This window comes from Podarcis melisellensis, assembly GCF_964234715.1.
Source record: "Podarcis melisellensis genome assembly, chromosome: 8".
NCBI lineage: Eukaryota > Metazoa > Chordata > Lepidosauria > Squamata > Lacertidae > Podarcis > Podarcis melisellensis.
In genome coordinates, this window is record NC_138540.1 from 68,004,575 (window position 1) to 68,031,770 (window position 27,196).

The 27,196-nt window shown below is 40.3% G+C and overlaps 1 protein-coding gene across 15 annotated transcripts in view; it reads right to left on the bottom strand.

Annotated features, from left to right (window-relative positions):
• The window catches only part of LOC309375113 (lethal(3)malignant brain tumor-like protein 4), a 59,833-nt gene that overhangs the window by 20,078 nt on the left and 12,559 nt on the right, over positions 1-27,196 (bottom strand). For 6 of the 15 annotated variants that reach the window (XM_081920570.1, XM_081920569.1, XM_081920561.1 and 3 more), the window contains exons 2-12: positions 20,235-20,388; positions 16,772-16,877; positions 15,090-15,240; positions 13,842-13,896; positions 12,633-12,721; positions 9,508-9,612; positions 8,530-8,665; positions 7,274-7,365; positions 5,509-5,660; positions 3,549-3,625; positions 2,059-2,144 (exon numbers count right to left, since the gene is read on the bottom strand). In XM_081920570.1, the coding sequence (XP_081776696.1) occupies positions 2,059-2,144; positions 3,549-3,625; positions 5,509-5,660; positions 7,274-7,365; positions 8,530-8,665; positions 9,508-9,612; positions 12,633-12,721; positions 13,842-13,896; positions 15,090-15,240; positions 16,772-16,877; positions 20,235-20,388 (1,203 nt within the window). Of the gene's footprint in view, positions 1-2,058; positions 2,145-3,548; positions 3,626-5,508; positions 5,661-7,273; positions 7,366-8,529; positions 8,666-9,507; positions 9,613-12,632; positions 12,722-13,841; positions 13,897-15,089; positions 15,241-16,771; positions 16,878-20,234; positions 20,389-21,942; positions 21,961-24,228; positions 25,409-27,196 lie in introns of those variants that run through there. The other 9 variants (XM_081920572.1, XM_081920573.1, XM_081920574.1 and 6 more) reach the window with 6 other exon arrangements.

Genomic DNA, 27,196 nt, shown 5'->3' on the forward strand with positions numbered 1-27,196 from the left:
ACTAACCACAATTTCTTACATCTGAACTAACTTGTAGCTACAATGGTACCTTGGGTTAAGTACTTAATTCGTTCTGGAGGTCCGTACTTAACCTGAAACTGTTCTTAACCTGAAGCACCACTTTAGCTAATGGGGCCTCCTGCTGCTGCTGCGCCGCCGGAGCACAATTTCTGTTCTCATCCTGAAGCAAAGTTCTTAACCTGAAGCACTATTTCTGGATTAGTGGAGTCTGTAACCTGAAGCGTCTGTAACCTGAAGCGTATGTAACCTGAGGTACCACTGTAGTTCGAACTATGGTTTCTGGCAAATGGCTTTTTTCAACAGACCAAAGTTGAAACGAGGTAGTTTGGCGTGGTTCAGATGTAATGACATTAGTTTAAGTTAGAAAGTGAATATCCTCTGGCACATACTGGGAGTGGAGATGAAAGAGAGTGGAACTCAAGCTGACTTGTTCCCATAATGCTAAGCTATGGTTTATTGCTATACGCGAAGGAGGCACAGGCATGTTTCCAGGAGCATTCCTTTTGACTGCAAACCAAGTAATCAACACCTTCAACCTCTGGGTGTGTAACTACAATTAAAATCAAAATCTAACACATGTTCACTTAGCTTACCAAGTAATTGTATGTAGGATTGAAAGTTAACCTAATTCTGAGTAGAAATTCAAGTCTGGAAGGCCTAGATTATTGCTTAGCTGCTGAGATATGTCTTTGTTAACTTGTTTCAGTACCAATATGACTAAAGGTAAAATACTTCTTCACACAGCATATACAGTACACTCACAACTTTCGTGCATTTAACTTGTGTGTACTCAGCTGTATGTGCTTGGCAATTAAAAAAATAAATAAAAAGAGGGTGGATGTCTAGGGAAAGAAACTTTGGTAATCCCACCCACCACTGCACCCATTTTTATTTTTATTTTTTTTACTATACAGTGGTACCTCGGTTTAAGAACAGTCTGGTTTAAGAACAATTTGATTTACAAACTCCACAAAACCGGAAATAGTGTCTTAGTTTGAGAACTTTACCTCGGTCTAAGAACAGAATCTGAATGGTGGAAGAGCACAGGTGGCAGGAGGTGTCATTAGGGAAAGCGCGCCTCGGTTTAAGAACGGTTTTGGTTTAAGAAAGGACTTCCAGAACGGATTAAGTTCATAAACCAAGGTACCACTGTATGCAGTTTTGGTTTTAGGCTCTATCCCCAGAACCTAACCCCCATTAAGTTGTGGGCTTACTGAAATTAAAACTATGGAACTTGCTCCCACGGAACGCAGTGATGGCCACCAACTTGGATGACTTCAAATGATGAACAGCTACTAACCATGATGGCCCTGTTCTACCTCCACTGTAATAAATAACTTATTATTATTATTATTATTTGTACCCCACCCTCCCTGGCTGGAGCTGGGCTCAGAGTGGCTAACATACAATATCTGAATTCCCTGAATACCAGTTACTGGGAATCACAGTAGGCAGAATGCTGTTGCACACATGCTTCCCACAGGCATCTGATTTGTCACTGTGAAAACAGGATGTTGGACTAGATGGGCCAGTGGTCTGATCTTCTTATGTTCTTAAAATTCAAAAAGCCAGTGCCATTTACCAGCTTTAAAAAAATAATAATACTGCTACCTTAAAGCATTTCATGTAACCCACTTAGTTTATCTAGATCATGGTTTCTAATTTGCCTTGCACCCAATATTCAATAAATAATTATAATGGAATAAACAAAACAAAACAAAAAATTCTCACTAGAAGGGTCTGGAAACTTCTGTTTCAGTGTATCTGAAGAAGTGTGCATGCACACGAAAGCTCATACCAAGAACTAACTTAGTTGGTCTTTAAGGTGCTACTGGAAGGAATTTTTTGTTTTGTTTTGTTTTGACTATGGCAGACCAACACGGCTACCTATCTGTAACTATAATAGAATAAAATAGCAGCAGCAGTAACCATCATCATCCTAATCATCCACCTATAAGTAAGAGCTATACAAAAGTAAAACCATAGCTTTTAATGTTGTGATTCACCAATATAAAACTAGAAAAGATGTTGACCAACCAGTTTAAAGGCTCTTGCTGGGGCTGCCTGTGAACCAGTTTCCTCCAAGTATTTCTCCCATGAGAAGCTTTTGAAATCCTTGTATTCTGCAGAGAGGATTAGGAATATTATCAGTCTTTAACTACAACTGTAAGTAATAGGAAGTGTACTTTAACCAAACAATACATTGTTATGCAAGGGAACTGAAATCAGAAATTAAATCACTTTAAAAAATGTTTATATAGTATAAACTTCCAATTCAGGTTATGTGCCTAGGCTTGTTTTACATCTATGCTACTTCATGGATTGGTGTACGAGCTGCTCTCTCCTTCATATGTGCACTGCAATGCCTTCCCTTTCATGGAAAATCATAGCTTGTCATCATATCTGAAATGAACAAATGATAGCTTGTTCTTGCCCTCCAAAACGCAAACTTTTATCCTGGCTTTTAATTCTGGTCTGGAGGATAAGAACAAACCAGAGTTTACCAGTGTTTGTGCAAAAGCAAACTATGGTTTGGCACAAAAGTAGTAGTTAGGGAAAGTGTGAGGGAAGGAGTAATTGTGCAAGCCTAAACCAGCTCAAAGACTTTGGTATGGAGTCTATAATACGTAGAAACTAGTATAGCATTCATAACTCTTGCAATCTCAGAAAATTCACTAAATGGGTCCACATCATAACGATAACTACATTAGTTTTTATTTTCATTTTAAAGTTAATTTTACTGCATTTTCTGTATGTAAACTGGCTTCTAAAGCACCTTTATTACCTCTAAAACTTATAAGTTGAAATTCCACACCCTTAATTGGCCAAAAATAGACTCGGTGATTTAAGTGAACGTTATGAGCTGCCCTCCAGACTTCATAGAATCATAGAACAGTATGGGGAAGGGGTCTTGAGGATCATCTAATCCAACCCCCCGCAATCCAGGAATCTAAACGAAAGCATTCATGACAAATGGCCCAAATCTACAGTTGTTCCTCCCTGAAGCAGTGTGTGACACACTGTTCTCAGTCACCTCAGTCAGCAGTAAATAACACCAGCAAGATCCCCCAGCCCACTGTGGAGATCCTTTGAGCTTTTAAGCAAGGCCTTTTTGCTCTCAATTCTCCTTTCCCATCCCAACTCCTGTCTAGGGCTCCATCTGCACTTTATGTCTAAAGCCATATCAGACCACTTTAAACAGTCATGGCCTCCCACAAAAGACTCCTGGGAACTGTAGTCTGCCAAGGGTGCTGAGAGTTGTTAGGAATCCCCCTACTGTTAAGCCGGCATCAATACAGCATGTTGTCAACAAAGACCCCATTTTGTGACCAAGCACCAGCATGCAGTTACCCTTATCATAATGGAATTATGGGAAGGGCAGGAGGTGTCTCCCATTCTACAAATCTAGCAGAATTAGTTGGAGAGGAGAAACCAGAACAGACCTCATAGACATCTGAATCACATAGAGCAGATCACATCTTGCAAATGTTTAGAATGCAGCAGGGACTTGTGAACTTTCAACATACCAGCTGGTGTTGTAAGGGGAGTTCCAGTTTCTTGACAGTAACCAACAGGTCGAATATAAGGGCTACTAGCATCACACCTGGATCAAACAGAGAGAACTAGTTCCAGTCACAGCCAGTACATGAAATAATGAATCCGATGTTTCTTTGCTGAACCTGATCATACATGGAAGCCACTTGCTTTAAAAGTCATAAAACTATGTCTTCAAGAAGACCAAAACACTGGAACTTACTGTGAAGGGTTTTTTCTTATTCAACATAAGAAGGTATCAAGTGGGTTATAATCCCTTTCTAGTGCTTGGAAGGCAGGAAAAATGTGAATTTCTGTTTGAAGATCCAGGTGAAAGACATTTCTAAGATAAGATGATGCCTCCTACTGGAGGGATCAGTCAGACTCTATGCTTGCTTTCCATTGAGAGGAGTCATCCCTCTAACCAGACTGACTCTGTCTGTGGTCAGTGAAGGCTTGGTTCTTGGACTTTGTTCCAGGCCTTTTTAAATAGCTTTCCCCTGTATTCTTTGTCTTTTCTTTTTGCCTCTTCTCCTCTCTTGTGTGAGCAGCCACTGTATATATTTGCATTGATCTACAAAGCATTTACACCTGTGCTAAGAACCTGCCTTGAGTTCCACTTGGAAGAAAGTCAGGATGTTTTGTTTTTTTCCAGGAACCTGGTATTTACAGCACACATATGCTGGGATTCTCAGTGCTCTTCTTCTTCTCCTCTAAGCATGCTTCTAGTAATCAAGGTTGCAAAAGACTTAAAATTTGCATACAATGGGAAAGAAGGTTCAGAAATGAGAATAGATTGGATGTCCTTCAGTGGGTAGCAGTTCACTGCATGGAACAACCGATCTATCCTTTTCACCTGTCAACTATTCCCTAATCTCCTAAACCTTGATGTGTAGTTTGACCCTAGCTTGGAACATTCCCAATCCACAATTGCTAAAGTAATGTGAATGAAGGGGCATGAGGAACATGTGTAGTTAAGCATTGGTGAGTGTGAGAAAAGAGTGCTTAACCTTTCACATACTTATCAATTCTCCCCTCCTAATGTCTCCCGTAACCTTCTTTCCTCCATTTGGGTGTATTTCTGGTATCAGAAACAAGGCAGGGAGAAACAGATCTAAATACAGCTGTGGCGTGGGATTGGATTTTCATGGGAAGGGATAAGCCAATGATTCTTATACTGTAGGGCAGCCTGCCCTTTAGAGGGTCTAGAGCACCTTCAGAAGGTCCCAGTATCTTTATTGCTTAATTTTTAATTTTATGTAATTGTTGCATGTCATACGCTCTAATGTTAACAAAGATATTTCTCAATGCAACCATGTTAAACAGTTCAAAGATGAAAATGAATAAAAACTGTGTTACAAAACAAAGAAAGTTCCAGATGTATGTAGATCCTAAGGCAAGTTGTATAATCCTTCTCTACTAGCTAAGACCTAGCTAAAAAAACTTAAATGTTGACTACATTTATTTTATTCAGTTACATATATATTCTGGGTTTTGGTCCTACAGGACTCCCAGGGTGACTCAAAATTGCAACAATATACCTATCTATAGTTATATATACATACACATACCTCTAAAATAATTAAATCATAATGACAAATGGTAAGCATGCATAAGTTTGCAAGTAAAAGAATATTGTCCCCCTAGATTTTCAAAGAGATGTGAGCTGTACATAGTTCTGCAAGTTTTGACAATGTCACAAGCAAACAACGAGGCCCAAACATATTTACTTGGAGGAAAAGTGCACACATCTAAATGAAATTTAAGCATGTGTAGGACAGCTTCAGAAATTCAGGAAGTGAATAAGACCTGATGAATCTAAATTCAGAACTGGAGCCTGACTCAAAATGCAGAACTAGCACCCCCCTCATCCTAACTCAAATTCATTCTCTATCTAGGCAATGCCAAGCAATACCCTAGTTGTGTGAACAGAGGAGATATTTATTTACTTACCAGTAGTCATAACTTTCATCCCAGTTGTCAAAATGAATTAGCAGCCGATTATCCAACATGTCTGCAATGGTTGCTACACACATTAAAGAAGGATTCTTTTTGTCTACAGCCTCCAACTTCATTCCCACTCGAAAACCAGAAGGTGTGACTGGCTAAGGAACAGGAGAAAATTGAGAAAACATTGCAGTTAGCTAGATTATTGAAATTACAGCTTCCTTAGTATAATGAATGCTAATAAAGTATTTTTTTTTATAAATCACATGTTCCAGTGGACATTAAAGACCATAATTTGTTAGATATGGGAAAGTCTCATCAAAAAACAAACTATACCAGTCAAACTAGCAGGTTAATCTAGCAGCTGAATAAATTTATCCATCTAAAGAGGTTTCAGGTAGAAATCCTTCCCAGGAATGGTTCGTGAGTTTGTTGTAACTGGATATATTAAATACCGAACTTGGCAATACATGTGTGGTATTGCATTCTGAATTTTCCCTTTCTCCGATAGAAGGATTCATTCATCCAGAGGAGGAGAACCTTTAGATCCAAACCTCTTCTCCCTCCTCTAAACTATAATCCGCTATGACATCAAGACAGCAGAATGCAAATGCTATTTTCCACTTGGATCAAAATTCAGTGCTAGAGGCTGAATCCTATGACAATTCTACTATGGTAACAGCAAGTTCTGGCAATTTACTGGACAAATCCTCTGAAATACAGCAGATGTTCCCCATAAATAGAGGAGGATCACTCAGACTGAAACCTAAAGACCCTGACCTTGTTCAAATATATGAAACGTTTCCATATAGAGTGGCCCTGCAGACACAATCATGTGAAAGAAATAATGTCTGGGCTAGTTTATCCACAAATACAGTTAGAGCTTCCTGGCACAATTCTTGGCTGAAAAATGGGTTGCTCGCTCTTTGACAGTGGAACAGACAAATTCGGAAGATTGTGGACTCTCCAGTGGAGGTTTTTAAACAGAGCTTGAATGGCCATCTGTCAGGGATTCTTTGGCTGTGATTCCTGCATTGCAGGGAGTTGGACTAGATGACCCTTTGGATCCCTTCCAACCTTACAATTATATGACTATGTAAAATGCTGCTGAGAAGTGACTCTTGTATTCAAAGAAAAGCTGGAACAGATCTTACTTTCTCCACAAGGCTACTCTGCATGGAAGAGTTACAAAGGCCCTTCTCATTCATTGAAATCAACACAATTTGACAACCATTGCCAGGCTACAGATTGGGCAAGGTGCTATGCAAATGTACAAGCAAAGATACTTGACAGAGTGGAACGGGAAGCAAACTAAAGCTTTTTAAAAAATGCTGGAGATGGGGAAGATGAATGCATTTATTCAAATGAGCAGAAATGTGTTTGATGTAAGTACACGTATAACAAATATTTTCCCGTCAAGGACTGAGCAAGTTCTGGTATTCTGGTAAAATGTAGCCAATGCCAGAGAAATATGACAAAATACAATCTAGTCTGTGCCAAATCACCTAGTAAGTAGTCAGATGATAGAATTCTTTCTTTGCTTGGGTAGGTGTCTGCCATGTGCACATATATAAAAAGCCAGACAATAAACTCTGTTTACTAAATGTAAGTGAGAAATTAAATAGGTTTCTCATTTGACATCTGATATTCCCCTGTTTCTTGGTGATTCAGCCTCTGTTCCAAGCATTTGAAAAAGGCACATTAATATCCTGGCTGAAGCTTTAGAAATGGCTAGAATTTAAAAGACTAAAACATCAGTACTGCCTCTTACCGTGCTCAGGGCTCTGAAAAGAGCTTTGGGGGCAGCTTGAGCTTTGCAGTTCTTCAAATATGATGTCCAATTAAATTCCCCTTCCTTGTAACCTAGAGAGAGAGAGAGAGGGAGGGATGGAGGGAGGGAGGGAGATAAAAGTATTGTTTTATACAGTGGCTGCTGCTACATTCAGATTGGTTTTTCAGAAATAGAAATGATGTGGGAAGAATGTGAACTTTGCATAATAGCTGCCCCTGTGAAATAAGCAGGAGTTACAGGCTTCAGTTAACATATCTCTCACTTTCTTCTGTCTTTTAAAATACATTATTGCAGTTTTAATCATTAATCTGAAACTTCAGAAGTCTCTAGGAAACATTAAAAGGAGGAAAAAGTAGTGAATGCATTTGCTATATTGCACATTACTGAAGGAAATTCTCATTATTTTACGTTTTCCATTGCTTGGCTCCATCAAAAAAAAGTTTGTCTTTTCTCTTATAAGAAAACTGCTTCATAAACTACAGCAAAAGTGAATGCACTCTCTTCTGTCCTGTAAGATTTCTGTCTTCTAAGGTTCACCATACATGATCCACTGCAAACAATACACTGCTTCAGCAGCTTATTTCCATGCTCTACACAGGGTGGACAAACGGTGTCTCAACATCTCACATATTATTATTTATTCATTTTATTATTTATTGCACTTATGCACTGCCTTCCTGACAAGCTATTTACAAATATTAATATCGTTTACGCAAACAAGTAAAGGCAAGCAAGCAAAGGTAGGTGCAAATGTTATATTTAATATGTACCCATTTCTATTTTGTGAAGTGGCTACTTATTGGTTTAGATTTCAATTACTTCTTCCCATTTTTAACAATGTTAACTTTAGTGCTATCAGAATGAGCACAGGCGAGCCATGAGTTTGCAAGCTCCATCCTCACTTCCCCCTCCTCTGGCAAGGAGACTGGAAGCATCCACATCCATGTTTGAACTAACTACAATTTATATGAAATGGCACAATATAGTAAATTAAACAACCTAGCTTTGATTCAGCAAACCTATGTTTAAACTAAGCAGAGTTCCAAGTGTGGATGTTACAACAAACTCAAATCAGGAACTGGATGCCTTTAACTTTCTGTTCAAACACACACACACACCCATGAGATGGGAGCATAAAGCTTAAAGCTTATCCATGTGTGTTCCCAAGGTGCTAAAATGTGGCGTAGCATTACATCCAAATGCACTTGTTTGAACAAAAAAATAAGTTCATGTACCTTTAGGAGGAAGCAGCTTGTGACCTGTTTTTTCACACCATCCAACAGGGTGGATTTCTGGAGAATCCGCATTAACCCAGATGTCATAACACTCAGAATAACCATCGAAGTGCAATCTCACTCTGTACCCTTGCACCTGTAAGCACGAAGCAACTCAAAGTTATCCCTTTCACGAGTCAAATGAACCTTAGGGTTGTTTTTTGTTTGTTTGGGTTTGTTTTTTAAACTTAACTCTGGATTGATTCCATCTCCTTATAATCTTTGGCAAAAGATAGAAATGCTCTCTTTTAAAATTTACTATCTATAGTTGTAGGGACTCCTCCACAAAGTCTGTTTTATGCTTATTGTCAAAATGGAACTCAAGTCTCTACACTGCAGTGTCCAGTCACACTGATGTTGAGTCTCTTTCGCTCTCACTCACTCCCACCCACCCACCCACCCACCCACCAGGAGATCCATTTTGCACATGTGTAGGCATTTATTCAGGCCTCAAAATTACCGTATTTTTCTGTGTATAAAACTAGGTTTTTTCCCTTAAAAATAATGTCAAAAATTATGGGGGCGTTTTATACACGGATATTGCCGAGGGTGGACTAGCAATTGGTTGTTGCCACAAAAATAGGGGGGGAGGTCTTATACATGGGGGATCTTATAGACGGAAAATACAGTAATTCAAGTAAACGCCCAAGAAAACACACACACACTAAAGATTGTCTTGTTTACCTGAAAATACCCTTTGAGTCTGGCAGGATCTGTTTCTGACATTAAAACCATGAAAGTTGTTTAATTTAAAACAACAAAATCTAGGCAGAAGTTATTTTTATTTAAATAGAATGTGAAGCATTATCTTTAAACATTGTTTTAACTCACTGATCCAGGGCATGCCTTAGGACCTTCCCTCTGTCTATTTTCCCCTCCCCCTTATTATTCAGAAAATAAGTTAATACTGTTGATTTCAATAAAAAGAAAGGCAAATACCTCGGCAACAGAAAGCACACAAAATAAGGATGGGTGTTCAGGATCTAGGCCCTCTAGCTTCATTCCAACTTTAAATCCATTTTTGTTTTGTGGAAAGGACTGAGACTGCAGTGGAAATAATGGAGGGAAAACATTATTTTACACTTCAATGAAGACTTTCTTGTTGCAGTGTTAATACTCTATGGGGAAAATAAGAAGGAAATGAACTCTAGTTATTTTGTGTAATCTGTTTTCTCTAATGGAGGTAACCTCAGAGATTGCTAACTCTGTACTTGTTTTACACTGAGAGATGGAAGGTGAATGACATCTATATCAGAATTATATTCACAAATATATTGATTTGAAGACTGTGATTCATCAGAAATGGCTTGCCCAGTGGGACAGAGCTGCAATGCTAATTTTTTGGCAGTAGTGTCACTGTCACTTACCACGATGGAGTGGGGTGAGGTAGTGGGGAGGTCAATGCATAGTGGGTGCAACAGTGAGAGCACTGGATTAGGTCTGCTGGTGCACCCACATGACCTTGACCTTCCCACCCCTTCATCTCCTGGCAACTGGCAGTACTGTCACTACTAGAAAGCTAATATTGTGGTTCTGCCACATCAGACAAGCAGCTTCTGTGCTCAGTTCAGACATCAGTTGGCTATAGTTAAGCTAACTCTGAAATGAAAAACCATGGCTTGTGATCAGTCAGCAAACAAGAATTGGAAACCATGGTTTGAAATTAATTTGCAAGCCATTTTTTGAGCTATAGTCGGTATGATATCAGAACTGACAAACCATGGTAATGGCCCTCACTTCACTTCCAGAGGCTGCTGTTCTATGGAGAGAGAAATGAACTTAAGGAGCTAAGTGCTGAGCAGATCGGAAAACAAAAGCAGGCAAAAACTGTCTGTAGACTGGGGTTGGGAATATCTGGCGTGTGGGCCAAACTTGGCATGCCAGGCCTCCTCATTTGGCCCACAAAGCCACTTGGAGGAAGTAATGCCCACCTGCCCTAGACCTGATGTTAAGATGATGGGTGGTAGGAGTACACCTTGATCAAGGAAACAGAAGTGGCTTCCATTCAATGGACAGCCCCACCCACTAAAGGCATCCTGCAGTCAAAAAGGTTCCCCACCCTGATGCACACCATGATTTGACTGTTAAACATTTGGAAACTCAATCCAGTGGTTTAGTTCTAAACTATCGTGAGCACAAAACTGATTTGGTTTGACATCTGAATTGTGACTTGGTGCGATACCTGAAATGAGTAGCTTCTTCTGACTTTTGTAAACATCAACCAAGAACAAAGTTTCAAGTTTTGACATAAAAAGAGTCGTAACTCTCAAACCCTGGCTAAGAACAGGTAGATAATTAAAAGGAATTCTGGTGATGGAATCTGAAACAACCTTTTATAACCAATGCTTACTTCCACCAAGAACAAAACAAAAAAAATTCCTTCCAGTAGCACCTTAAAGACCAACTAAGTTAGTTCTTGGTATGAGCTTTCGTGTGCATGCACACTTCTTCAGATACACTTACATACTTAAGGCACAAATTAAAACAAGGGTTGGGTGCAAACTTAAAAAACCCCCACAACTATTAAACTTTCTCTAGTGAGTAATTGACATATTCCCATTTCAACAGGGGAACAAGAGTGTATCTGAAGAAGTGTGCATGCATACGAAAGCTCATACCAAGAACTAAGTTAGTTGGTCTTTAGAACTAAGTTAGTTGGTCTTTAAGGTGCTACTGGAAGGAATTTTGTTTTGTTTTGACTATGGCAGACCAACACGGCTACCTATCTGTAACTTCCACCAAGAAGTTGATCTTTATAGACATAACTGATCAAAGCTGAAAGGTGCCGCTAGAAAAAAAGGATGACTGAACATTTCCCCAGCGTTACAAGGTGCTATTTTTTCATTTCAATGGAAATTGAGGGAATTCAGTATCAGACAGGATGCGTGCTATATTCACATTCTATAGAGGTCGGCTTCTTGCATATTTTTAGACATGCCAATTGGTTGCTACTTGTACCCTCCACTTGTAATGATTATTTTTTAATCAGATAATCTACAACATGCTAAAAGTCAAGGATCCAATTAATATAAGCACTATGCTAATTAGCAAAGCTAAAGCTAGCTTCACACAGTCACTGGCTAAGATATGATCCTAGCGCTGAGCAATTTCACATACTTAAGGCACAAATTAAAACAAGGGTTGGGTGCAAACTTAAAAAAAAACCACAACTATTAAACTTTCTCTAGTGAGTAATTGACATATTCCCATTTCAACAGGGGAACAAGTACAAATAAAACCCTCCTCTGCCCATATTAGTTCATTTCTCTGGCATCCAGTACAGGCAGTAATTGAAGATTTCTTAGAATCATAGAGTTGGAGGGGACCTAAGGGTCATCTAGTCCAACCCCTAGCAATGCAGGAATCTCAGCAAAAGCATCCATGGCAGTTGGCCTTTGTCTTGCAGCACTTGCTCTCCCCTTTTCTTGTCTACTACTCCCTCACAATGAGAAAGCCCGGGGCTACCTATCTCATTAGCAAGCTGTTTTGGGGAGCAGCACCTTGTTGCAACAGCTCTGGTCACTCTGTAGTGACAGCTCTTCCCTATCCAAATGGGCAAACAATTCCTGACTACAAAGAGGAAACAATGAAAGGAGCAAGGGAGTTTTTCTGCATTTTTCCTAAGACCAAAAGAGAAGTGGGGCTTGATTACACATTTTCCCTTTTAACAAGCAAACTTGCATATTGACCCAAAAGGCAGCTTTGTTAACTTTTAGGCTATTATCGGAAAGGCATCAGGAACCACCCTTTAGACAAGATGTAACTACCCAGCCAGCCAGCCACCTAGCCAACACAACACCACCAGTAAATCTAGCTCTTTAGCCTGTGTTGCAGCAGCACAAAATAAAGTAAGTCAACCCTGTCTGGTTCCTCCCTGTAGGAGAACTCTTTTGTGTGCAAGAACTCTAGGCTGGTTTGACAAGGTGAAAACTCTATTTCTCCTGTACAAACCACAGCACATGCCAAAACAACACCAGCCCCCCCCCCAATTCTGTTAACCAAATGCACAAAGTCATTAAATAGACACATGAACAAAATAAATAAATTATCCACGAGCTGTCAACCTCTTTGAAGAGTTTCAGTGGAGCAGGTGCCATTTTTTCTTCTTCTAAGTATGACAGCCAGTTCCACACATGCTTCTTTCCAGGAGTAACTGAGCAAAGACAGAATGAGAGGGAAATTATTTCTGCAGGGCAAAGCACTGAAGCAGAGATCCACACACATGTGCTTCTATTTGCCACATTGGGTATCCAAAGGTAAGCCGTTTCTTCTACAATAGATGGAAAGCAGCTTTCAAGAACAGTCCAACAATTCAAATGCTATCAACTTCCCCTTACTAGAATATATATTAGGGAACTAAAATAAGCAAAACTATTGCTATTTAAAAAATGAATAAAACTAATTGCAGGAAGGATCTGGTTTCTGGTGTTGCTTTTTAAAAAATTACAAACATACCACATACAATTCATTATTTACGCATTTACAGTTATTTATACAAAAACACAGCAAAATTAACCATATATAATAATTCTAAATGAAACAGGGGGCGGGGGAATACTCAGAATTGGTGTGTTTTTTGTAATGTCTGCTCATAAATTTCAAAATATTTTCTGTGTTGTAAATATCTGAGGCTGACTTTTAATGCTATTTAAATATGGTTTTCTTGTTTCTAGATAGCTGTAAATGGTGCACTGGTCAAACAGACCCTTACTGACCAGTACAAAACAACAAATTCCCATAGTCCTTCAAAATATATATAAGATGAGCAACCATTAGCAGCAATAAAGCAAATCTAAAAGAAATTAAATGGCCAGCCAACAGATCATGAGGAATATGAACAAGCTGCAATCTTAGACATATTTACCAAGTTCCACTTAATTAAGTGTGCTGTAAATGTCTCCAGCTCTGACTTTAGTAAAGGCGTTCAACAAATTAATGCAAAAGATGAACAATATTTGAGGATGTAATTTAATTTAAGATGATCCTTAAGAGCCCATCAATCATTATCAGTTTCATTTCAATTTTATCTTCCAGTGTTTATTTTAACAGGATTTATCATATTCAGCTTGCTGTTCATAAGAGGGACTCTAGTTTGATGATGCCAGAATGAATGATCCAGATGCTTTGCGGCCACCTGAGCAAGTTGGTATACTGTTACTCGCAACCCTTAATTCTACTATTCTAGATATATTATGGGTTCTACAGCTCCAGCCTTCTGGGCTGCAAAATTATCCACTATACAGCAGCTTTTCAGCATTAAGCCTTCCGCTTACCTTGCTTTACTGGTTTAGCATTCTTGCGGTTTTTCAAATTCAATTTATTCTTTTCCTAGAAATAGACATATTTTTTAAATGATAAGAAAATATGCCGAGATTTTCATACATATGATTGAAATTTTCATTCTTTTATAAAAATAAAAAGGTTTAGTATTTTAAATTGTAACTCACCTTGGGTACCTTGGTAGAAAGGTAGAAATGAAAAAAACAAACAAGAAAGCATAACCTGCCATATAGTGTATCCCCGCCACAAGACACACACACACACACACACACTATATATATATATATATATATATATATATATATATATATGCTTTCGTAGATTTTCACGGGTACAGGAATGCAGGTTTTGGTGTCCTCGGGTGTCTTCCCGTGTAAAAGTTGGGGTGTCTAGGCGACGTTCTGGAAATTAGCCCTCCCCACAAAAACTGACACCAGATCCAGAGGCACACAGAACGCCATCACCAATCAACCACACCAGACCCAAACCCAGACCCTCTCCACAGATAAATTACAGACACCATCCAGTAGCCAAACCATGGTGGCACCTCCGGATGCTGCACCCCCCTGCAATCCCTACACAGATCTGGCTGACACAGGCCACAAAACCACAGCTCGCCCCTATACACGAAGCCAAGCCAGAGCACAACTAAGTGCAGTACAGCCATCTTCTCAGAAAAACTCTTCACAAAGTTCAAGAGGTCAAGACACAAAGACTTTAGCAACTAATCCACACCTAATGACCCACCTAAGTGGTACTCAGGATATCACTCAAGAAATCACTCAAGATATCCCTCAAGTAATTAAGGAACAAAAGAAGAAAAGGCACACTAGCCTGGGAACTTCCTCTCTGCCCAGAACATTGGAGGCTATACACCACACCCCCTCAACAGTATTTATAGGAACTCAAACACTGAGATCCTGCTCTGTTCCAGTAACAAGAAGCCGAAAGCACCAGCCTGAAGATGACGAGTGAGACCTCGTCGAAACGTCGCCTAGACACCCCAACTTTTACACGGGAAGACACCCGAGGACACCAAAACCTGCATATATATATATATATATATATATATATATATATATATATATATATATATATATATATATATTCCAGAGTGATATTTTCTGAATGTAAAATGTTAACATTAGCTTCTAATTCAAAAAAGTTTTCAAGATTTACATATATTACTGCCCGACTCAAGTGTAGCCTCTTGGTTATGATTCCAACTAAACCTGTAATACCTCATCATCATCTGCATTTTCTTCCTCATCTTCAGAATCCAAAAGCAACTTCCTCTTTTTTCGTAGGCGCTTGGAAGGTCTGTCTGTTTCATACATCTGGCTGCTACTTGTCTGTTTCCCGAAGTCAGCTGGGGTGTCCTTAGAGACTCTACTAGGAGACAAAACCTAAAATAAGTGCAAAGTATCCCTGTGAAGTTACAAAAAGTTACCCTTCCCGTTAACAGTGAAGCATCTGGACTGGCAGATTTAAAAGGCAATACAGTATAAATGGTCTGGGGCAAGGATACTTCAAAGACCAGCTTCTTCAATGAAAACCGACCTGCTGCATGTTTACTCAGACATGTCTCACTAAGACCAATGAGGCTTACTCCCTGGGAAGTATGTTCGGGACTTAAGCTTTAATAGCTAGTACTAACTGGCATCTTAATTAGCAATTAATCAAATTTCAGGAAACCAAAATCATGTACATGTGACCTCTCTTGAAGCACAGGTCAACTGCACAACCATGCAGGTTTTCTTGGTGTTGAACTTCATTCATATTAGCACTGAATATTTCACATCAAGGAAAACAAGCACTGCAAAGTTGAAACAATGCTTACATTTTCATTCAATATGAGCCAATGAAAGCATCAGAGCTAATTTCCTTTAAGAAAAGCTCTTGTACACTTTTATACTGCAATGTGGCCTTCTTACGCTTCAGACATACCACCAACCGTTTTCCTAATACAGCTTGCTTGATGAGTTTTCATTTCATTTTGTCTTTTATAAGGAAACTGGATATGTATTCATTTTTCTGCTGTGGCAGAGGAAGTCTTGTGAGGTAAATAGGAATATAACTTCCCCATTTGAGTGACAGGTTTGCTACCATCCTAACAATTTTTATGGGCTAATTCAATGTTTAGCATTACTAAAAATGCAAAAATGAAAGTTATGATGGGAAACAACTGAGGTGGCAAAACATAATTTATCTGAAGTTAGAAGTTACTCAAATTAATGAAATTTTTGAGTATTATAACTCATCTATTTAAAGCAATTACAAATATGTGAATAAAATGAATTTCAGACAAAATGGAGTATTCTTTATATATAGTTAAAGTTTTTAAATTAGATGGGGATGCAGAGGGCAGTTAAATGATCAGAGGTTCAACACATTTTTTCCACCTTTCTGAATACGTTTTTTCCAGCTTTCAGAATAAAGTATTGAGAATTAACTTTCAGTCATGCTGAAATAAATGATTTGAAAGATAATTAGACATTTTAAATTTAATCAAAGAATACTGTTTAAAGAAAACAACAACTGCATTTCTTTCTCTTTTGAATAATGTTAACTGATAAAGAGAAAACCACTACCTCCCTTAATCTGTCTTGGTCAGTGCCCCATCAATACATGGGGCCAGTCTCCACCTTGAATGCTATCTCATTCTTTCATAAAGTGATTTACCCTGCAATCCTACACTCAGAAGTGAACCTCACTCAGTTCAATGGTATTGACTCCCAGCTCAGTGTGTAGGATTGCAGCCTTACTATTTAGTTACTGCATCAGCAGCCAGCCATCCTGTTTTCCAACATCTTTTTAAAAAATACTGAAATTGATACTTGCTCTTTTAATACAGAGATAAATATAGATTAATCCAGATCCCACTTGTGTCCCATGAAACAAAAGAGGAGACCAAAGACATTACCTGTCTCTAGGTTCCTGACGGGAATTCTCAAAACAGTCCATTTTCCCAGGGTGTCTGTTATTTTCACAGGTTTGGAGTTCAGATCTGGGAATATTGTCCTTGGACACTGCAAAAAAAAAAGGATGATAGGCACTGATTAATTCAAAATAAAATTATTTGGGACTTCTAACACCTTTCATGGAGCTCTTTCAATGCTTTTTACATTCCTGAAAGGAAACTGAACACCATGGAGCAGGTATTTAAAGAGTCTGTGAAGTCATTTAAGACAAAGCAACAAACAAATGAAGACTCTGTGGGTATTTTAACTGTGGGTGAACTTTAGAGATGAGAAGAATAGTGTTTTGAATTTTGTCAATTGTATAAAGCCTCTAGGCACCTACCCCATGAAATGACAAATTCAAAACTTCATCTATATTGACAAATTCCAGAGGGGGAAGCTATGTTAGCTGCAGCAAAAACAGCAAGAAGAGTCTTAACCCCATAGGCTAATAAAATGTATTGTGGCAAACAAGTATGAGTTATAGGCACCTCATTAAACATATACCTTAAGGCCACATTCAATAAAAGAAAGTGATTTAAAGATATGGTGATGTAATTAAAATAATGTATTTTCTGTCTGAAAGAAATAGGTTACATTTAAGCCAGATTTGCTGTAACTAAACAGAAACAAAAATTAAAAGCTAAAAATGTCATTAACTATGCGTATTGAAATGACATTTTAATATATAGATTGTTTATATGCACCCTGTTGTTACTGGTTTTGGCTTTGGGAACAATTTTATATCAATTGATAATGATGTTGGTCTTATAATAATCTACTTACTTAAACAAAAAAGAATGAGATTGGTCTAACTATATGATGAATACAATATAAATTACCGTATTTTTCCGTGTATGACTAGGTTATTTTCCTGAAAAATTAAGCTTAAAAATTGGGTTGTCTTATACATGGGGGCAATTCCCCCCATTTCCTCAATTTGGAGTCCCAAAAAAGAGTCTTATACATGGGCGGGTCTTATAGATGGAAAAATACGGTAACTCTCTACATGGATGTCAGATAAAGGTGTATCTGTTTTGAAATTTTAATAAACTTGTGTGGACATAGTAAATAAATGCAAGCAACTACCGTATTTTTCGCACCATAGGACGCACCAGACAATAGGACGCACCTTGTTTTAGAGGGGGGAGAACAAGGGAAAAAAATTCTTCTGCTCTCTGCCCAGCGCCCCTTCAGCGAAGCGGCAGGAGGCGCTGCGCAGAGAGTGGGAGAATTTTCCCCCTTTTGTTTTCCCGCTCTAAAACAAGGTGCCGTTTAAGGTGCGTTCAGGCGGCTACCTTGGAAGCCTGGAGAGCGAAAGGGGTCGGTGCGCACCGACCCCTCTCACTCTCCAGGCTTCAGGTTCCTTTCGACCTGCTCTTTGGGGCTGGCGGGGGAAGCCCACCACCAGCCCCAAAGAGCAGGTCAGGGAGCAGCGGCCATAGGCGCGCGTCACCTCTCCAGCCGGGAGAGGGTCGCGGGGGGCTGCTGTAGCCCCGTGCGTGCTCCCCCGGCTGGAGAGGTGACGCGCGCCTATGGATGCTCCTGCCATAGGCGCGCGTCACCTCTCCAGCCGGGAGAGGGTCGCGGGGGGCTGCTTTAGCCCCGTGCGTGCTCTCCCGGCTGGAGAGGTGACACGCGCCTATGGCAGGAGCCTCCATAGGCGCGCGTCATCTCTCCAGCCGGGAGAGCATGCGCGGGGCTAAAGCAGCCCCCCGCAACCGTCTCCCGGCTGGAGACGCGGGGCTGGGGCGGGGGAAGCCCGAGCTTCCCCCTCCCCCAGAACGGGACCCAGAGCCATGCCGAAGCTGCGCGCAGCTTTGGCATCGCTCTGGGAGCTTGCGGGGCTGAGGGAGGAGGAAGCCCTCTGCCAGCCTCCAAACCATGTCGGGAGACAGCGGGAGGGCGCGCTGCGCCTCTCCCGCTGTCTCCCGAGTTTGCGGGGCTGGCGACGGGGAGGAGCAGGCTTCTTCCCCCCCCCCGCCAGCCTTCTAGCCAAGTCGGGGGACAGCGGGACGGGCGCGCTACGCCTCTCCCGCTGTCCCCCGAGTTTGCGTGGCTGGCGACAGGGAGGAGCAGGCTTCTCCCCCCGCCACCCTTCTAACCAAGTCGGGGGACAGCGGGATGGTGGCGTTCCGCCTCCCCGCTGTCCCCCGAGCTTGTGGGGCTGGCGGTGGGGCTCTCCTGAAGCCTGGAGAGTGAGAGGGGTCGGTGCGCACCGACCCCTCTCGCTCTCCAGCTTCAGCAAAGCCTGCATTCGCACCATAGGACGCACACACATTTCCCCTTCATTCTTGGAGGGCAAAAAGTGCGTCCTATGGTGCGAAAAATACGGTATGACTTTATAAAGAAATTATGTGTATGTTTAAAGAAAATAACAAAAAAATTGATAAAAAAGAAAGAAATTATGCCTATATCTAAGCATATTTTCATGTGTACTTTACTTGGATTCATTCTTCTGTTCTGGATCAAAAATCTTCAGCAATAGCATGTGGACAAAACAGAAAATTGTACCCAACTGTACAAAATTTGCTTAGGAGGAAATGTGTAGCATTACACAGTTAGTAATCATACAGCATGAGTTCATTTTTGTTCATAAATCCTTGTTTAAAATCACAAAACTTGGCAGTATATTCAATAATCTGCATAGAGACAATACAACCAGGTTAACTTAGATGGTGCCAATCTAAGTATCAGGAATGGCCAGAGAAGTCCAGCAATGTCACCTTCCTGACATTAGTGTCATGTAGCAGCAATATCAGTGTCAGGAAGGTGAATCTGCCCCACTGCATATATTTATATAAGCTTAAATGGTTTTCAAACAGTGCACTTAGTCCTCTTGTGTGAATTTAATAGCAGTAAATAGTCCTAGCAATGTCTTACAAATGTAAAAGTAACAAGAATTAGTAATAAGAAACTGCATCTCACCAGAAACAACAGAAAGTTGCTAGCTAATGTTCTCCCCTTTTCCAGTGAAAATTCAAGATTGCTAACATGAGTTGATGTTAATGCATTCCATAATTACATAAAATATTGTATCCCAGCAAACCTGTTCCAGAAACAATGTCTTGCCCACAAGATTGCTCTGGGTGCAAACTTTGGACAAGATACATAATTTGGAAAATTGTGCACTCCAGTCCCCCCCCCCCCCCGTGTGGTAGAACTGGAGTCCTGATGGTTGAAACCACAATGTTTCAAAGTTCAAAGTCGCGCTCTTGTTTTACTGTTTCTGTTCCTAAGGACAAATATAAACAGTGACTGTAAATATTGCTAAATGAATAAAAATTACAAGCAGTTCAAATGTTTCACCAGATTGCAAGCTACTACAAAGACCCATTCTTGCTACACGTAACTGAAGCATTTTAATTTTTTTATGTTGGCTTCATGCTCTTGTTCCATTATATAGTCTATGAGTCTAAGGCTCACCTTCAGTACCACAAGCAGTTATGGTATTGGGCACAGAAGAGGTAGACAAGTTAAGGGCTGAACTGGTATTGATTGATGATGCAGAGAGAGCTTTTGTAGCCTTTGCTTCAACTTCTGTAATTATTTCCAGTGTCCCAAACTCAGTTAAACGAAACTGCAGGGAAGAAAAAGTGAATGGAGTAAACATGTAACAAAAGAGACTTTTGAAGGAAAGGAAACAGTATATGAGAGTCAACAAGGAAACAAGGTAGACTGGAGTAAAAAGGAACCAATAGCAAAGAAAATGCATTAAATACTGCATTGACAATTATCTCTAGGTCATCCTTAGTACAGCACAGACACAGATTAAATGAGTACTCATTTCTTTCAATGTACATACAGAAAGACATCATCGGTAAACATGATTCAGACCTATGAAACATATAAAAATATAATGAGGAATGATTACATACACAGTCTAAGATCTACAAAACTATAGTGCTGTTTGAGGGAGAGTAAGCACTCCTTAATAATGTTATCTGCTTAGAGTCAATATCTAAAAAGTGAAAACCATGGTTGTCAGTATCTACTGCTTTGGAGGGATGGAGGGATGTCTTAGCACATCAAGCTGGTACTGACACCTATAGTGCTAGAGCACCAACCCCCTAAATGGTTCATGCAATTATAACCTAGAAGGAGAATGTCTCTGAACAGTTCAGGAAGTGATGTGTACATTATTTGAATTTCAAAAAAAGCAAGGTACATGGGTACTAGTAAACATTTCTGCTGTATCATCCAGTTTATGTTTATTCAGTCCCCATAAGCACTTAACCAGTATCTGCCACAATTCACCAAACTACTCAACAGACAGGGTACAATCCAGTTAGTGGTAAACACCAAGACTGATATCCGCTAGTAGAGTAGACCCAATAAAATCAATGGACTTAAGCAATTTCAATGGGTCTACTCAAAGTATGGGACGCGGGTGGCGCTGTGGGTTAAACCACAGAGCCTAGGACTTGCTGATCAGAAGGTCGGCGGTTCAAATCCCCGCAACGGGGTGAGCTCCCGTTGCTCGGTCCCTGCACGTCAAAAGTGCAAGTAGATAAATAGGTACCGGTCTGGCGGGAAGGTAAACAGCGTTTTCGTGTGCTGCTCTGGTTCACCAGAAGCGGCTTAGTCATGCTGGCCACATGACCCAGAAGCTATACGCCGGCTCCCTCGGCCAATAAAGCGAGCTGAGCGCCGCAACCCCAGAGTTGGTCACGACTGGACCTAATGGTCAGGGGTCCCTTTACCTTACTCAAAGTATGACTTCGCTGGTAAAGGTAAAGGGACTCCTGAACATTAGGTCCAGTCGCGGACGACTCTGGGGTTGTGGCACTCATCTCGCTTTATTGGCTGAGGGAGCCGGCGTACAGCTTCCGGGTCATGTGGCCAGCATGACTAAGCTGCTTCTGGTGAACCAGAGCAGTGCACGTAAACGCCGTTTACCTTCCCACTGGAGTGGTACCTATTTATCTACTTGCACTCTGATGTGCTTTCGAATTGCTAGGTTAGCAGGAACAGGGACCAAGCAATGGGAACTCATCCCGTCAAACCGCCGACCTTCAGATCAGCAAGCCCTGGGCTCTGTGGTTTAACCCACAGCACCACCCGCACTCTTATGACTTAGCTGGATATCACCCTAAATCCCAATGAATTCAGTGTGAAATATTTAAGCATGTACCTAACTATCCAACTGAAATCACTGATGTCAGAAGGGCTTATTTTTGACTGGATGTTGCTCACAGTATACTTGCATCGCCATGTATTTAGAGATTCACCAATTACAGAGGGCAGAACAGTATTTTAAAACACATAAAAAGGACTATAATGCAAGACCCTTAAAAAACAAGTGAAGATTTGTTAAGCATTCTTAAGCATTTTATAAATAAAATATGTTATCATTTGTTTTGTAATCAAATTGAGCCATTCTTACAAATCCGAGGATAATACAGCATTGTTTTTACTTGACTGAGAAAAAATGCAAACCAGCCAACATGCTGATCAATAATTATAGATTGTCACAACTGTGTTGTTACTTTTTAAATGGAAGAGCAACAAAAGAATGATCTAAGTGTTTATAGACACAAACGTAGGTGGTTACAATGTGAACCTCACTACAGTTGTTATGTGTCATTCAAGGCAAGATGATATGACTACGGCTGGGTGATATCAGCTTTTCAACATTGTGGTGTATCACTAGCCAAACATTGTGGTTTGATGATATACCGCAATGTTGGAAAAACAAGCTGCATTGGCCTCTGCCCGTGAGGCACCTGGTGAAACTGCCCCAGCTATCACCTCAGGAACTGAGGTGGATTCACCCAGGCGCTCATGGGCTGGGACAATGCAGTTTGCTTGCGCAACTCAGCTAGGCAGGGGACAGGTTCCCTCTCCCCAGCTGAGACAGCCCTCAGTCGAGCAGTTTAAAGATGGAGAGGGAGGGAAAGTTTCTCCCTCTGTATAGTATGAGGGCAGAGTGTGATGGCAGTTTCACTCAGCGATATAACTGCCACCACTCCTGAGTCCCTCTGCTAGCAGTTTCACTGGAGGCAGGAACTCTAGTGGACACTGGTAGCAGAGAGACTCAGGAGCGATGGCGGTGCCACCAGAGATATACCACTAAGTGAAGCTCCTCATACTGGTCCTGGGAGATATATTGATATATCGCCAAGGCCTAGATATGACATACTGGGCAGACTTTCATATTGATGATGAAGTAGTGGTTATTTTATTAGAACATTACTCTCGGGGGGCATGTAATTTGTATCTTTAAAAATCATACCAATAATGACTGACAAATTTTCTGATTGCAATGTTGCCCATTCTCAATTTCTGAAAAGAGAGAATTCAAATAATCTTTAAAATCACACCCCATGGGCTATGTGCCCACACTAGAACCCAAGAGAGGAAAAGAGAATAAAAGATCAGGGGTAAGGAAAATGCCCTCTGAGCATGATGCAACACAGTTATTACTTCACAGGGTCTTCATCCTTAAAGCTATTTATCATATTAAATCCTTCAATAGTTTATAGCACTTTGAGATTTTTAAAAAGACAGCTAACACATTTAATTAAAAAATAAATAAATAACATTATGGAGATCAGTTAGCAGGTGGGGTGGGGATAAATCTGTAATGAAAAAGTCTATATAAAAGAGGCATTCCAACAAGCCATATTTGCCTAAAACTCTCAAATTAGATGCAGATTAACTGCAAAGTTGAGCTATTCTCTCCTCGCAAAAGCTGGAGCCAAGGCCCTGTTCCTCAACAGGTGGCCCACAAGACAAACCAATCTTCAGACCAGCCTCTCTGATCAGCACAACCAGCCACAGTTTTTTCTGCTCTCCTTCCTATTGTCACCATGCAATTCTCTGTTGTCCTTTTGGCTGCCAGCAACCAGCCTTGGGTTCCAAGTTTTCTTATAACACACAGGTGTGTAAGGAAACATCTTGGAAGAGGCGTAGATGTCACCAGATCCAGGCAAGGTAGCACAGTTCTTTTCCCCCTGCTGCAGTTTTGTTCTACTACAGTTATTATTCTGCAGTACTGGAACCCAAGGAGTCACGGCTAAGAAGAGAGCTTTCCCCGTCTCACAAATTAGTTAAAACAGGGTGATTACCTTTAGTAAGTGTACTTATGTGGCTGAAAATATATTAAATTAGTTCTCAGTTTTGGTGCATAAACAGTGAGTTATACTTCTTCACTGACATTTTACTTCCAGAAACTCCAGATTCACTGCATAGCAGGAAAAACAAATAGCTAAATCAGCAGGCAAGCAGAAATCTCAGCAAAATTTAACTTAGTTTGGTGATGGCATCTCAAGTTTGCTTTTGCCACCAGAGCTCCAATTAATGCCAGAGGGCAATACATTTCACAGCACATCTTTTCTCTACCCTGACAAAAGAACATTTGGTAACTCTTACTAAGTTAGGGCCTTTGCTTACCCTATCTCTTATTTTTTTTCCTTACTTGTATGTTGCTACCCGGCAAGGTGGCAATGCCGTCTTTCCAGTCTAAGGCACCCATTACATCGAAGTCTGCAGTCTGGGCGATGGCTGGTTTTTTCTCCGATATATTCTGTTCCATCTTTCAGCTTAGTCTTTGATTTTTTAAAAAAAATTAAGAAACAAAACTAGGCTTGAAAACAAAACAAAAAGGCACAGAATCAACAGGCCAGTTGTGTACATTTTAAGAACAATTTTAGGGAGGGGGAGGCTTTGAAACATGAAAAAATGTCATCCTTCAATAAGGTGCATCTTCACACTGAAGCAATTGGTGTAAAAGAAACAGAGTGTTTTGTGACTTAACTGTGTGCTGCCTACCTGCTTATTTGTACAGTTCTTACCTTATTGTGAGAGAAGAGGTCTCTATACTTAATTTTTTAGGAAATAGCCATGACCTAAAGAAAAATCATAGGCTTTGCCGAGAGAAGGCCTGTGACATCTCAGAGGAAGTATGAGAACCCAGGAAGCTGCCTTATACTAGTCAGACTATTTGTTCATTGAGCCTAGCACTGTCTGCTTTGACTAGCTGCAGAGTTCTAGACAGAAGTCTATCACATCACCTGCTATTTCATCTTTCTAAATGGAGACTTGTGGATTGCACCAGGGACCTTGTGCTCTGCCACTGTACTATGGTCCCTCCCAAATCTCTAGTTAAAAGGCTCTCAAGCAGCAGGCCTGAAAAAATCACTGCCTGTTATCTAGATAAGGAACTGTTGTCAGGGTGACAGTGCTGGGATAGTTGAACAGTTGGTCTGACTCGGTATAAGCAGATCCTTATACCTATACTACTATTACTGTTGTTGTCAAGTCATTTCTATACCACAAACACATATAAAAAAACATATGCATGTGGTGTAGAGAATATCAATTAAAACCAAAACAAAATAACAAAATCAAGCAGAATGCATTAAAGAAATGGGTTTACAAAAATGGTTCATCTGACTATAAATCATGAAATGAACACCATATATCTTTTTCATAAGAAGGCTTGCTGAAATAACCAAGACTTAAGCTGACACTCAAAGTTCATTACCGACAATGCTGACTTCATTATGTTAGGTAGAGTGTTCTACAATGCCGGTGCTCCCATGCTAAATGCATAATTTGTTGAGGACAGCCAGGCACCATCAAATGATTGTAGATTGGGCAGAAGTATAAGGAAAGTGTACTTAAGGAGGCAGTGGAAGACAGGAGTGCCTGGTGTGCACTGGTCCATGGGGTCACGAAGAGTCGGACACAGCTAAACAACAACAGCCCCAAGTTACTTAGGGCTTTATATACTATTAGTAAGATTTGAATATACAGTGGTGCCTCGCTAGACGAAAAGAATTCGTTCCGCGATTCTCTTCGTCTAGCGGTTTTTTCGTCTTGCGAAGCAAGCCCATTGACAGCTTAGCGGATTAGCGCTACAGCTGTCAAGCGGCTTGCAGTGATCAGCTGTTAAGCGGCTTATCAGTGGAACAGCTGATAAGCGGCTTAGCGGCTTAAGAAAAGGGCGAAAAAAGCGAAAAAAACCAGTGGGGGGATGCAAGATTTTTTTCGTCTTGCAAAGCAACCCCATAGGGAAATTCGTTTTGCGAAGCGCCTCCAAAACGGAAAACCCTTTCGTCTAGCGGGTTTTTCGTCTTGTGAGGCGTTCGTCTTGCGGGGCACCACTGTAGTTGGTAGCAAATCCCTTGAAACAGCTGGGCCTCAGAATTCTGTATCATCTGCAGCTTCTAAACTAATCTCATGGGTAGCCCCTTACACCAAGTGGATTATAATAGTCTAGGTTATCAGTACTTGAATTCCCATAGTCAAACTACCCTGTAATTGGAAAGTAAAATAATAAAATACATTTTTTTCTTGCTGATTCAGAAAGGTCATATTGCACATACAGTAGTGGCCAAAGCAGCATCACTGACCATATTACATGTGTGGGAAACAAAACAGCTTTGACCATATCATTGTAGAAATGTTTTTCACACAATAAAATGAACAAGGGTTCCAAGATGTATTTTGTTTTTATTAAAAAATTAATAAAACTTATTTTTAAAAAATATTTTATAACCACAGACAAACACCCTTCTTGTTTTTAAAACATAACAAGTTCATGATTAGCCCATTCTACAAAAAAGTATGATACATGTGTTAGTTGTGGTTTTCGTGCTATGGCTTATCAAACCTACCAAGGTACGAAATGACTAAAATTCACTTTGAATGGTTGGTGACCCTTCTCTGTGGCACTTAATATCATTTTATACCTTAGTTTGAAACAGACCAAAATTAGCTTTATTTTGATACCAAAATAAGCCCAATTGGTTTAAAAATAAGCAAAACAGGAGGTTTTTTCTAAACTGACACAGAAATTGCATTAGCCTAAATCACATGAAAAAATTAAAAAAATTAAATTTTTTCCAATTTTGGACCAAAAAATCTTTTAAACATAAAAAGGTTCTCTCATAGTTATCTCTACACATTAAATTTTTTTGAAGAAAATCTGAGTCATCAGAGTGCATGGCACCAGGTGATTTGGCATGGAATGACCCCCCCTACTGAACATCTTCCAATATCACAGTGAACACTCACATTATAGAGAGCTTAAACCCACCTACGCTCAGTAGCCAGAAGCCTCACAGTCAGACACTGGAGAGACCTGTCAGGGGTGAACAAGGACCAGTGGGAAACAGACTTACTAGAAAAGCTAACCAATAAACTGAAACTGGCACAGGGACAAATAGAAGAGGATGCCTTCACCCCAGTATGGCTCCCCTTTTTCACGTACAAAACCAAACAAGAACCCACCAACAGCACACGAATCACTCTGGCTTACTTGACCCAACAAGCCCATCCCCTCTCACAAAGGCAAACAAACCCCATTGCAGCCAACTAACCATAGCCTGGGCCCCCAACCTCTTTCACTACCAAGGAAACGTAACAAGCGAACAGAAAGA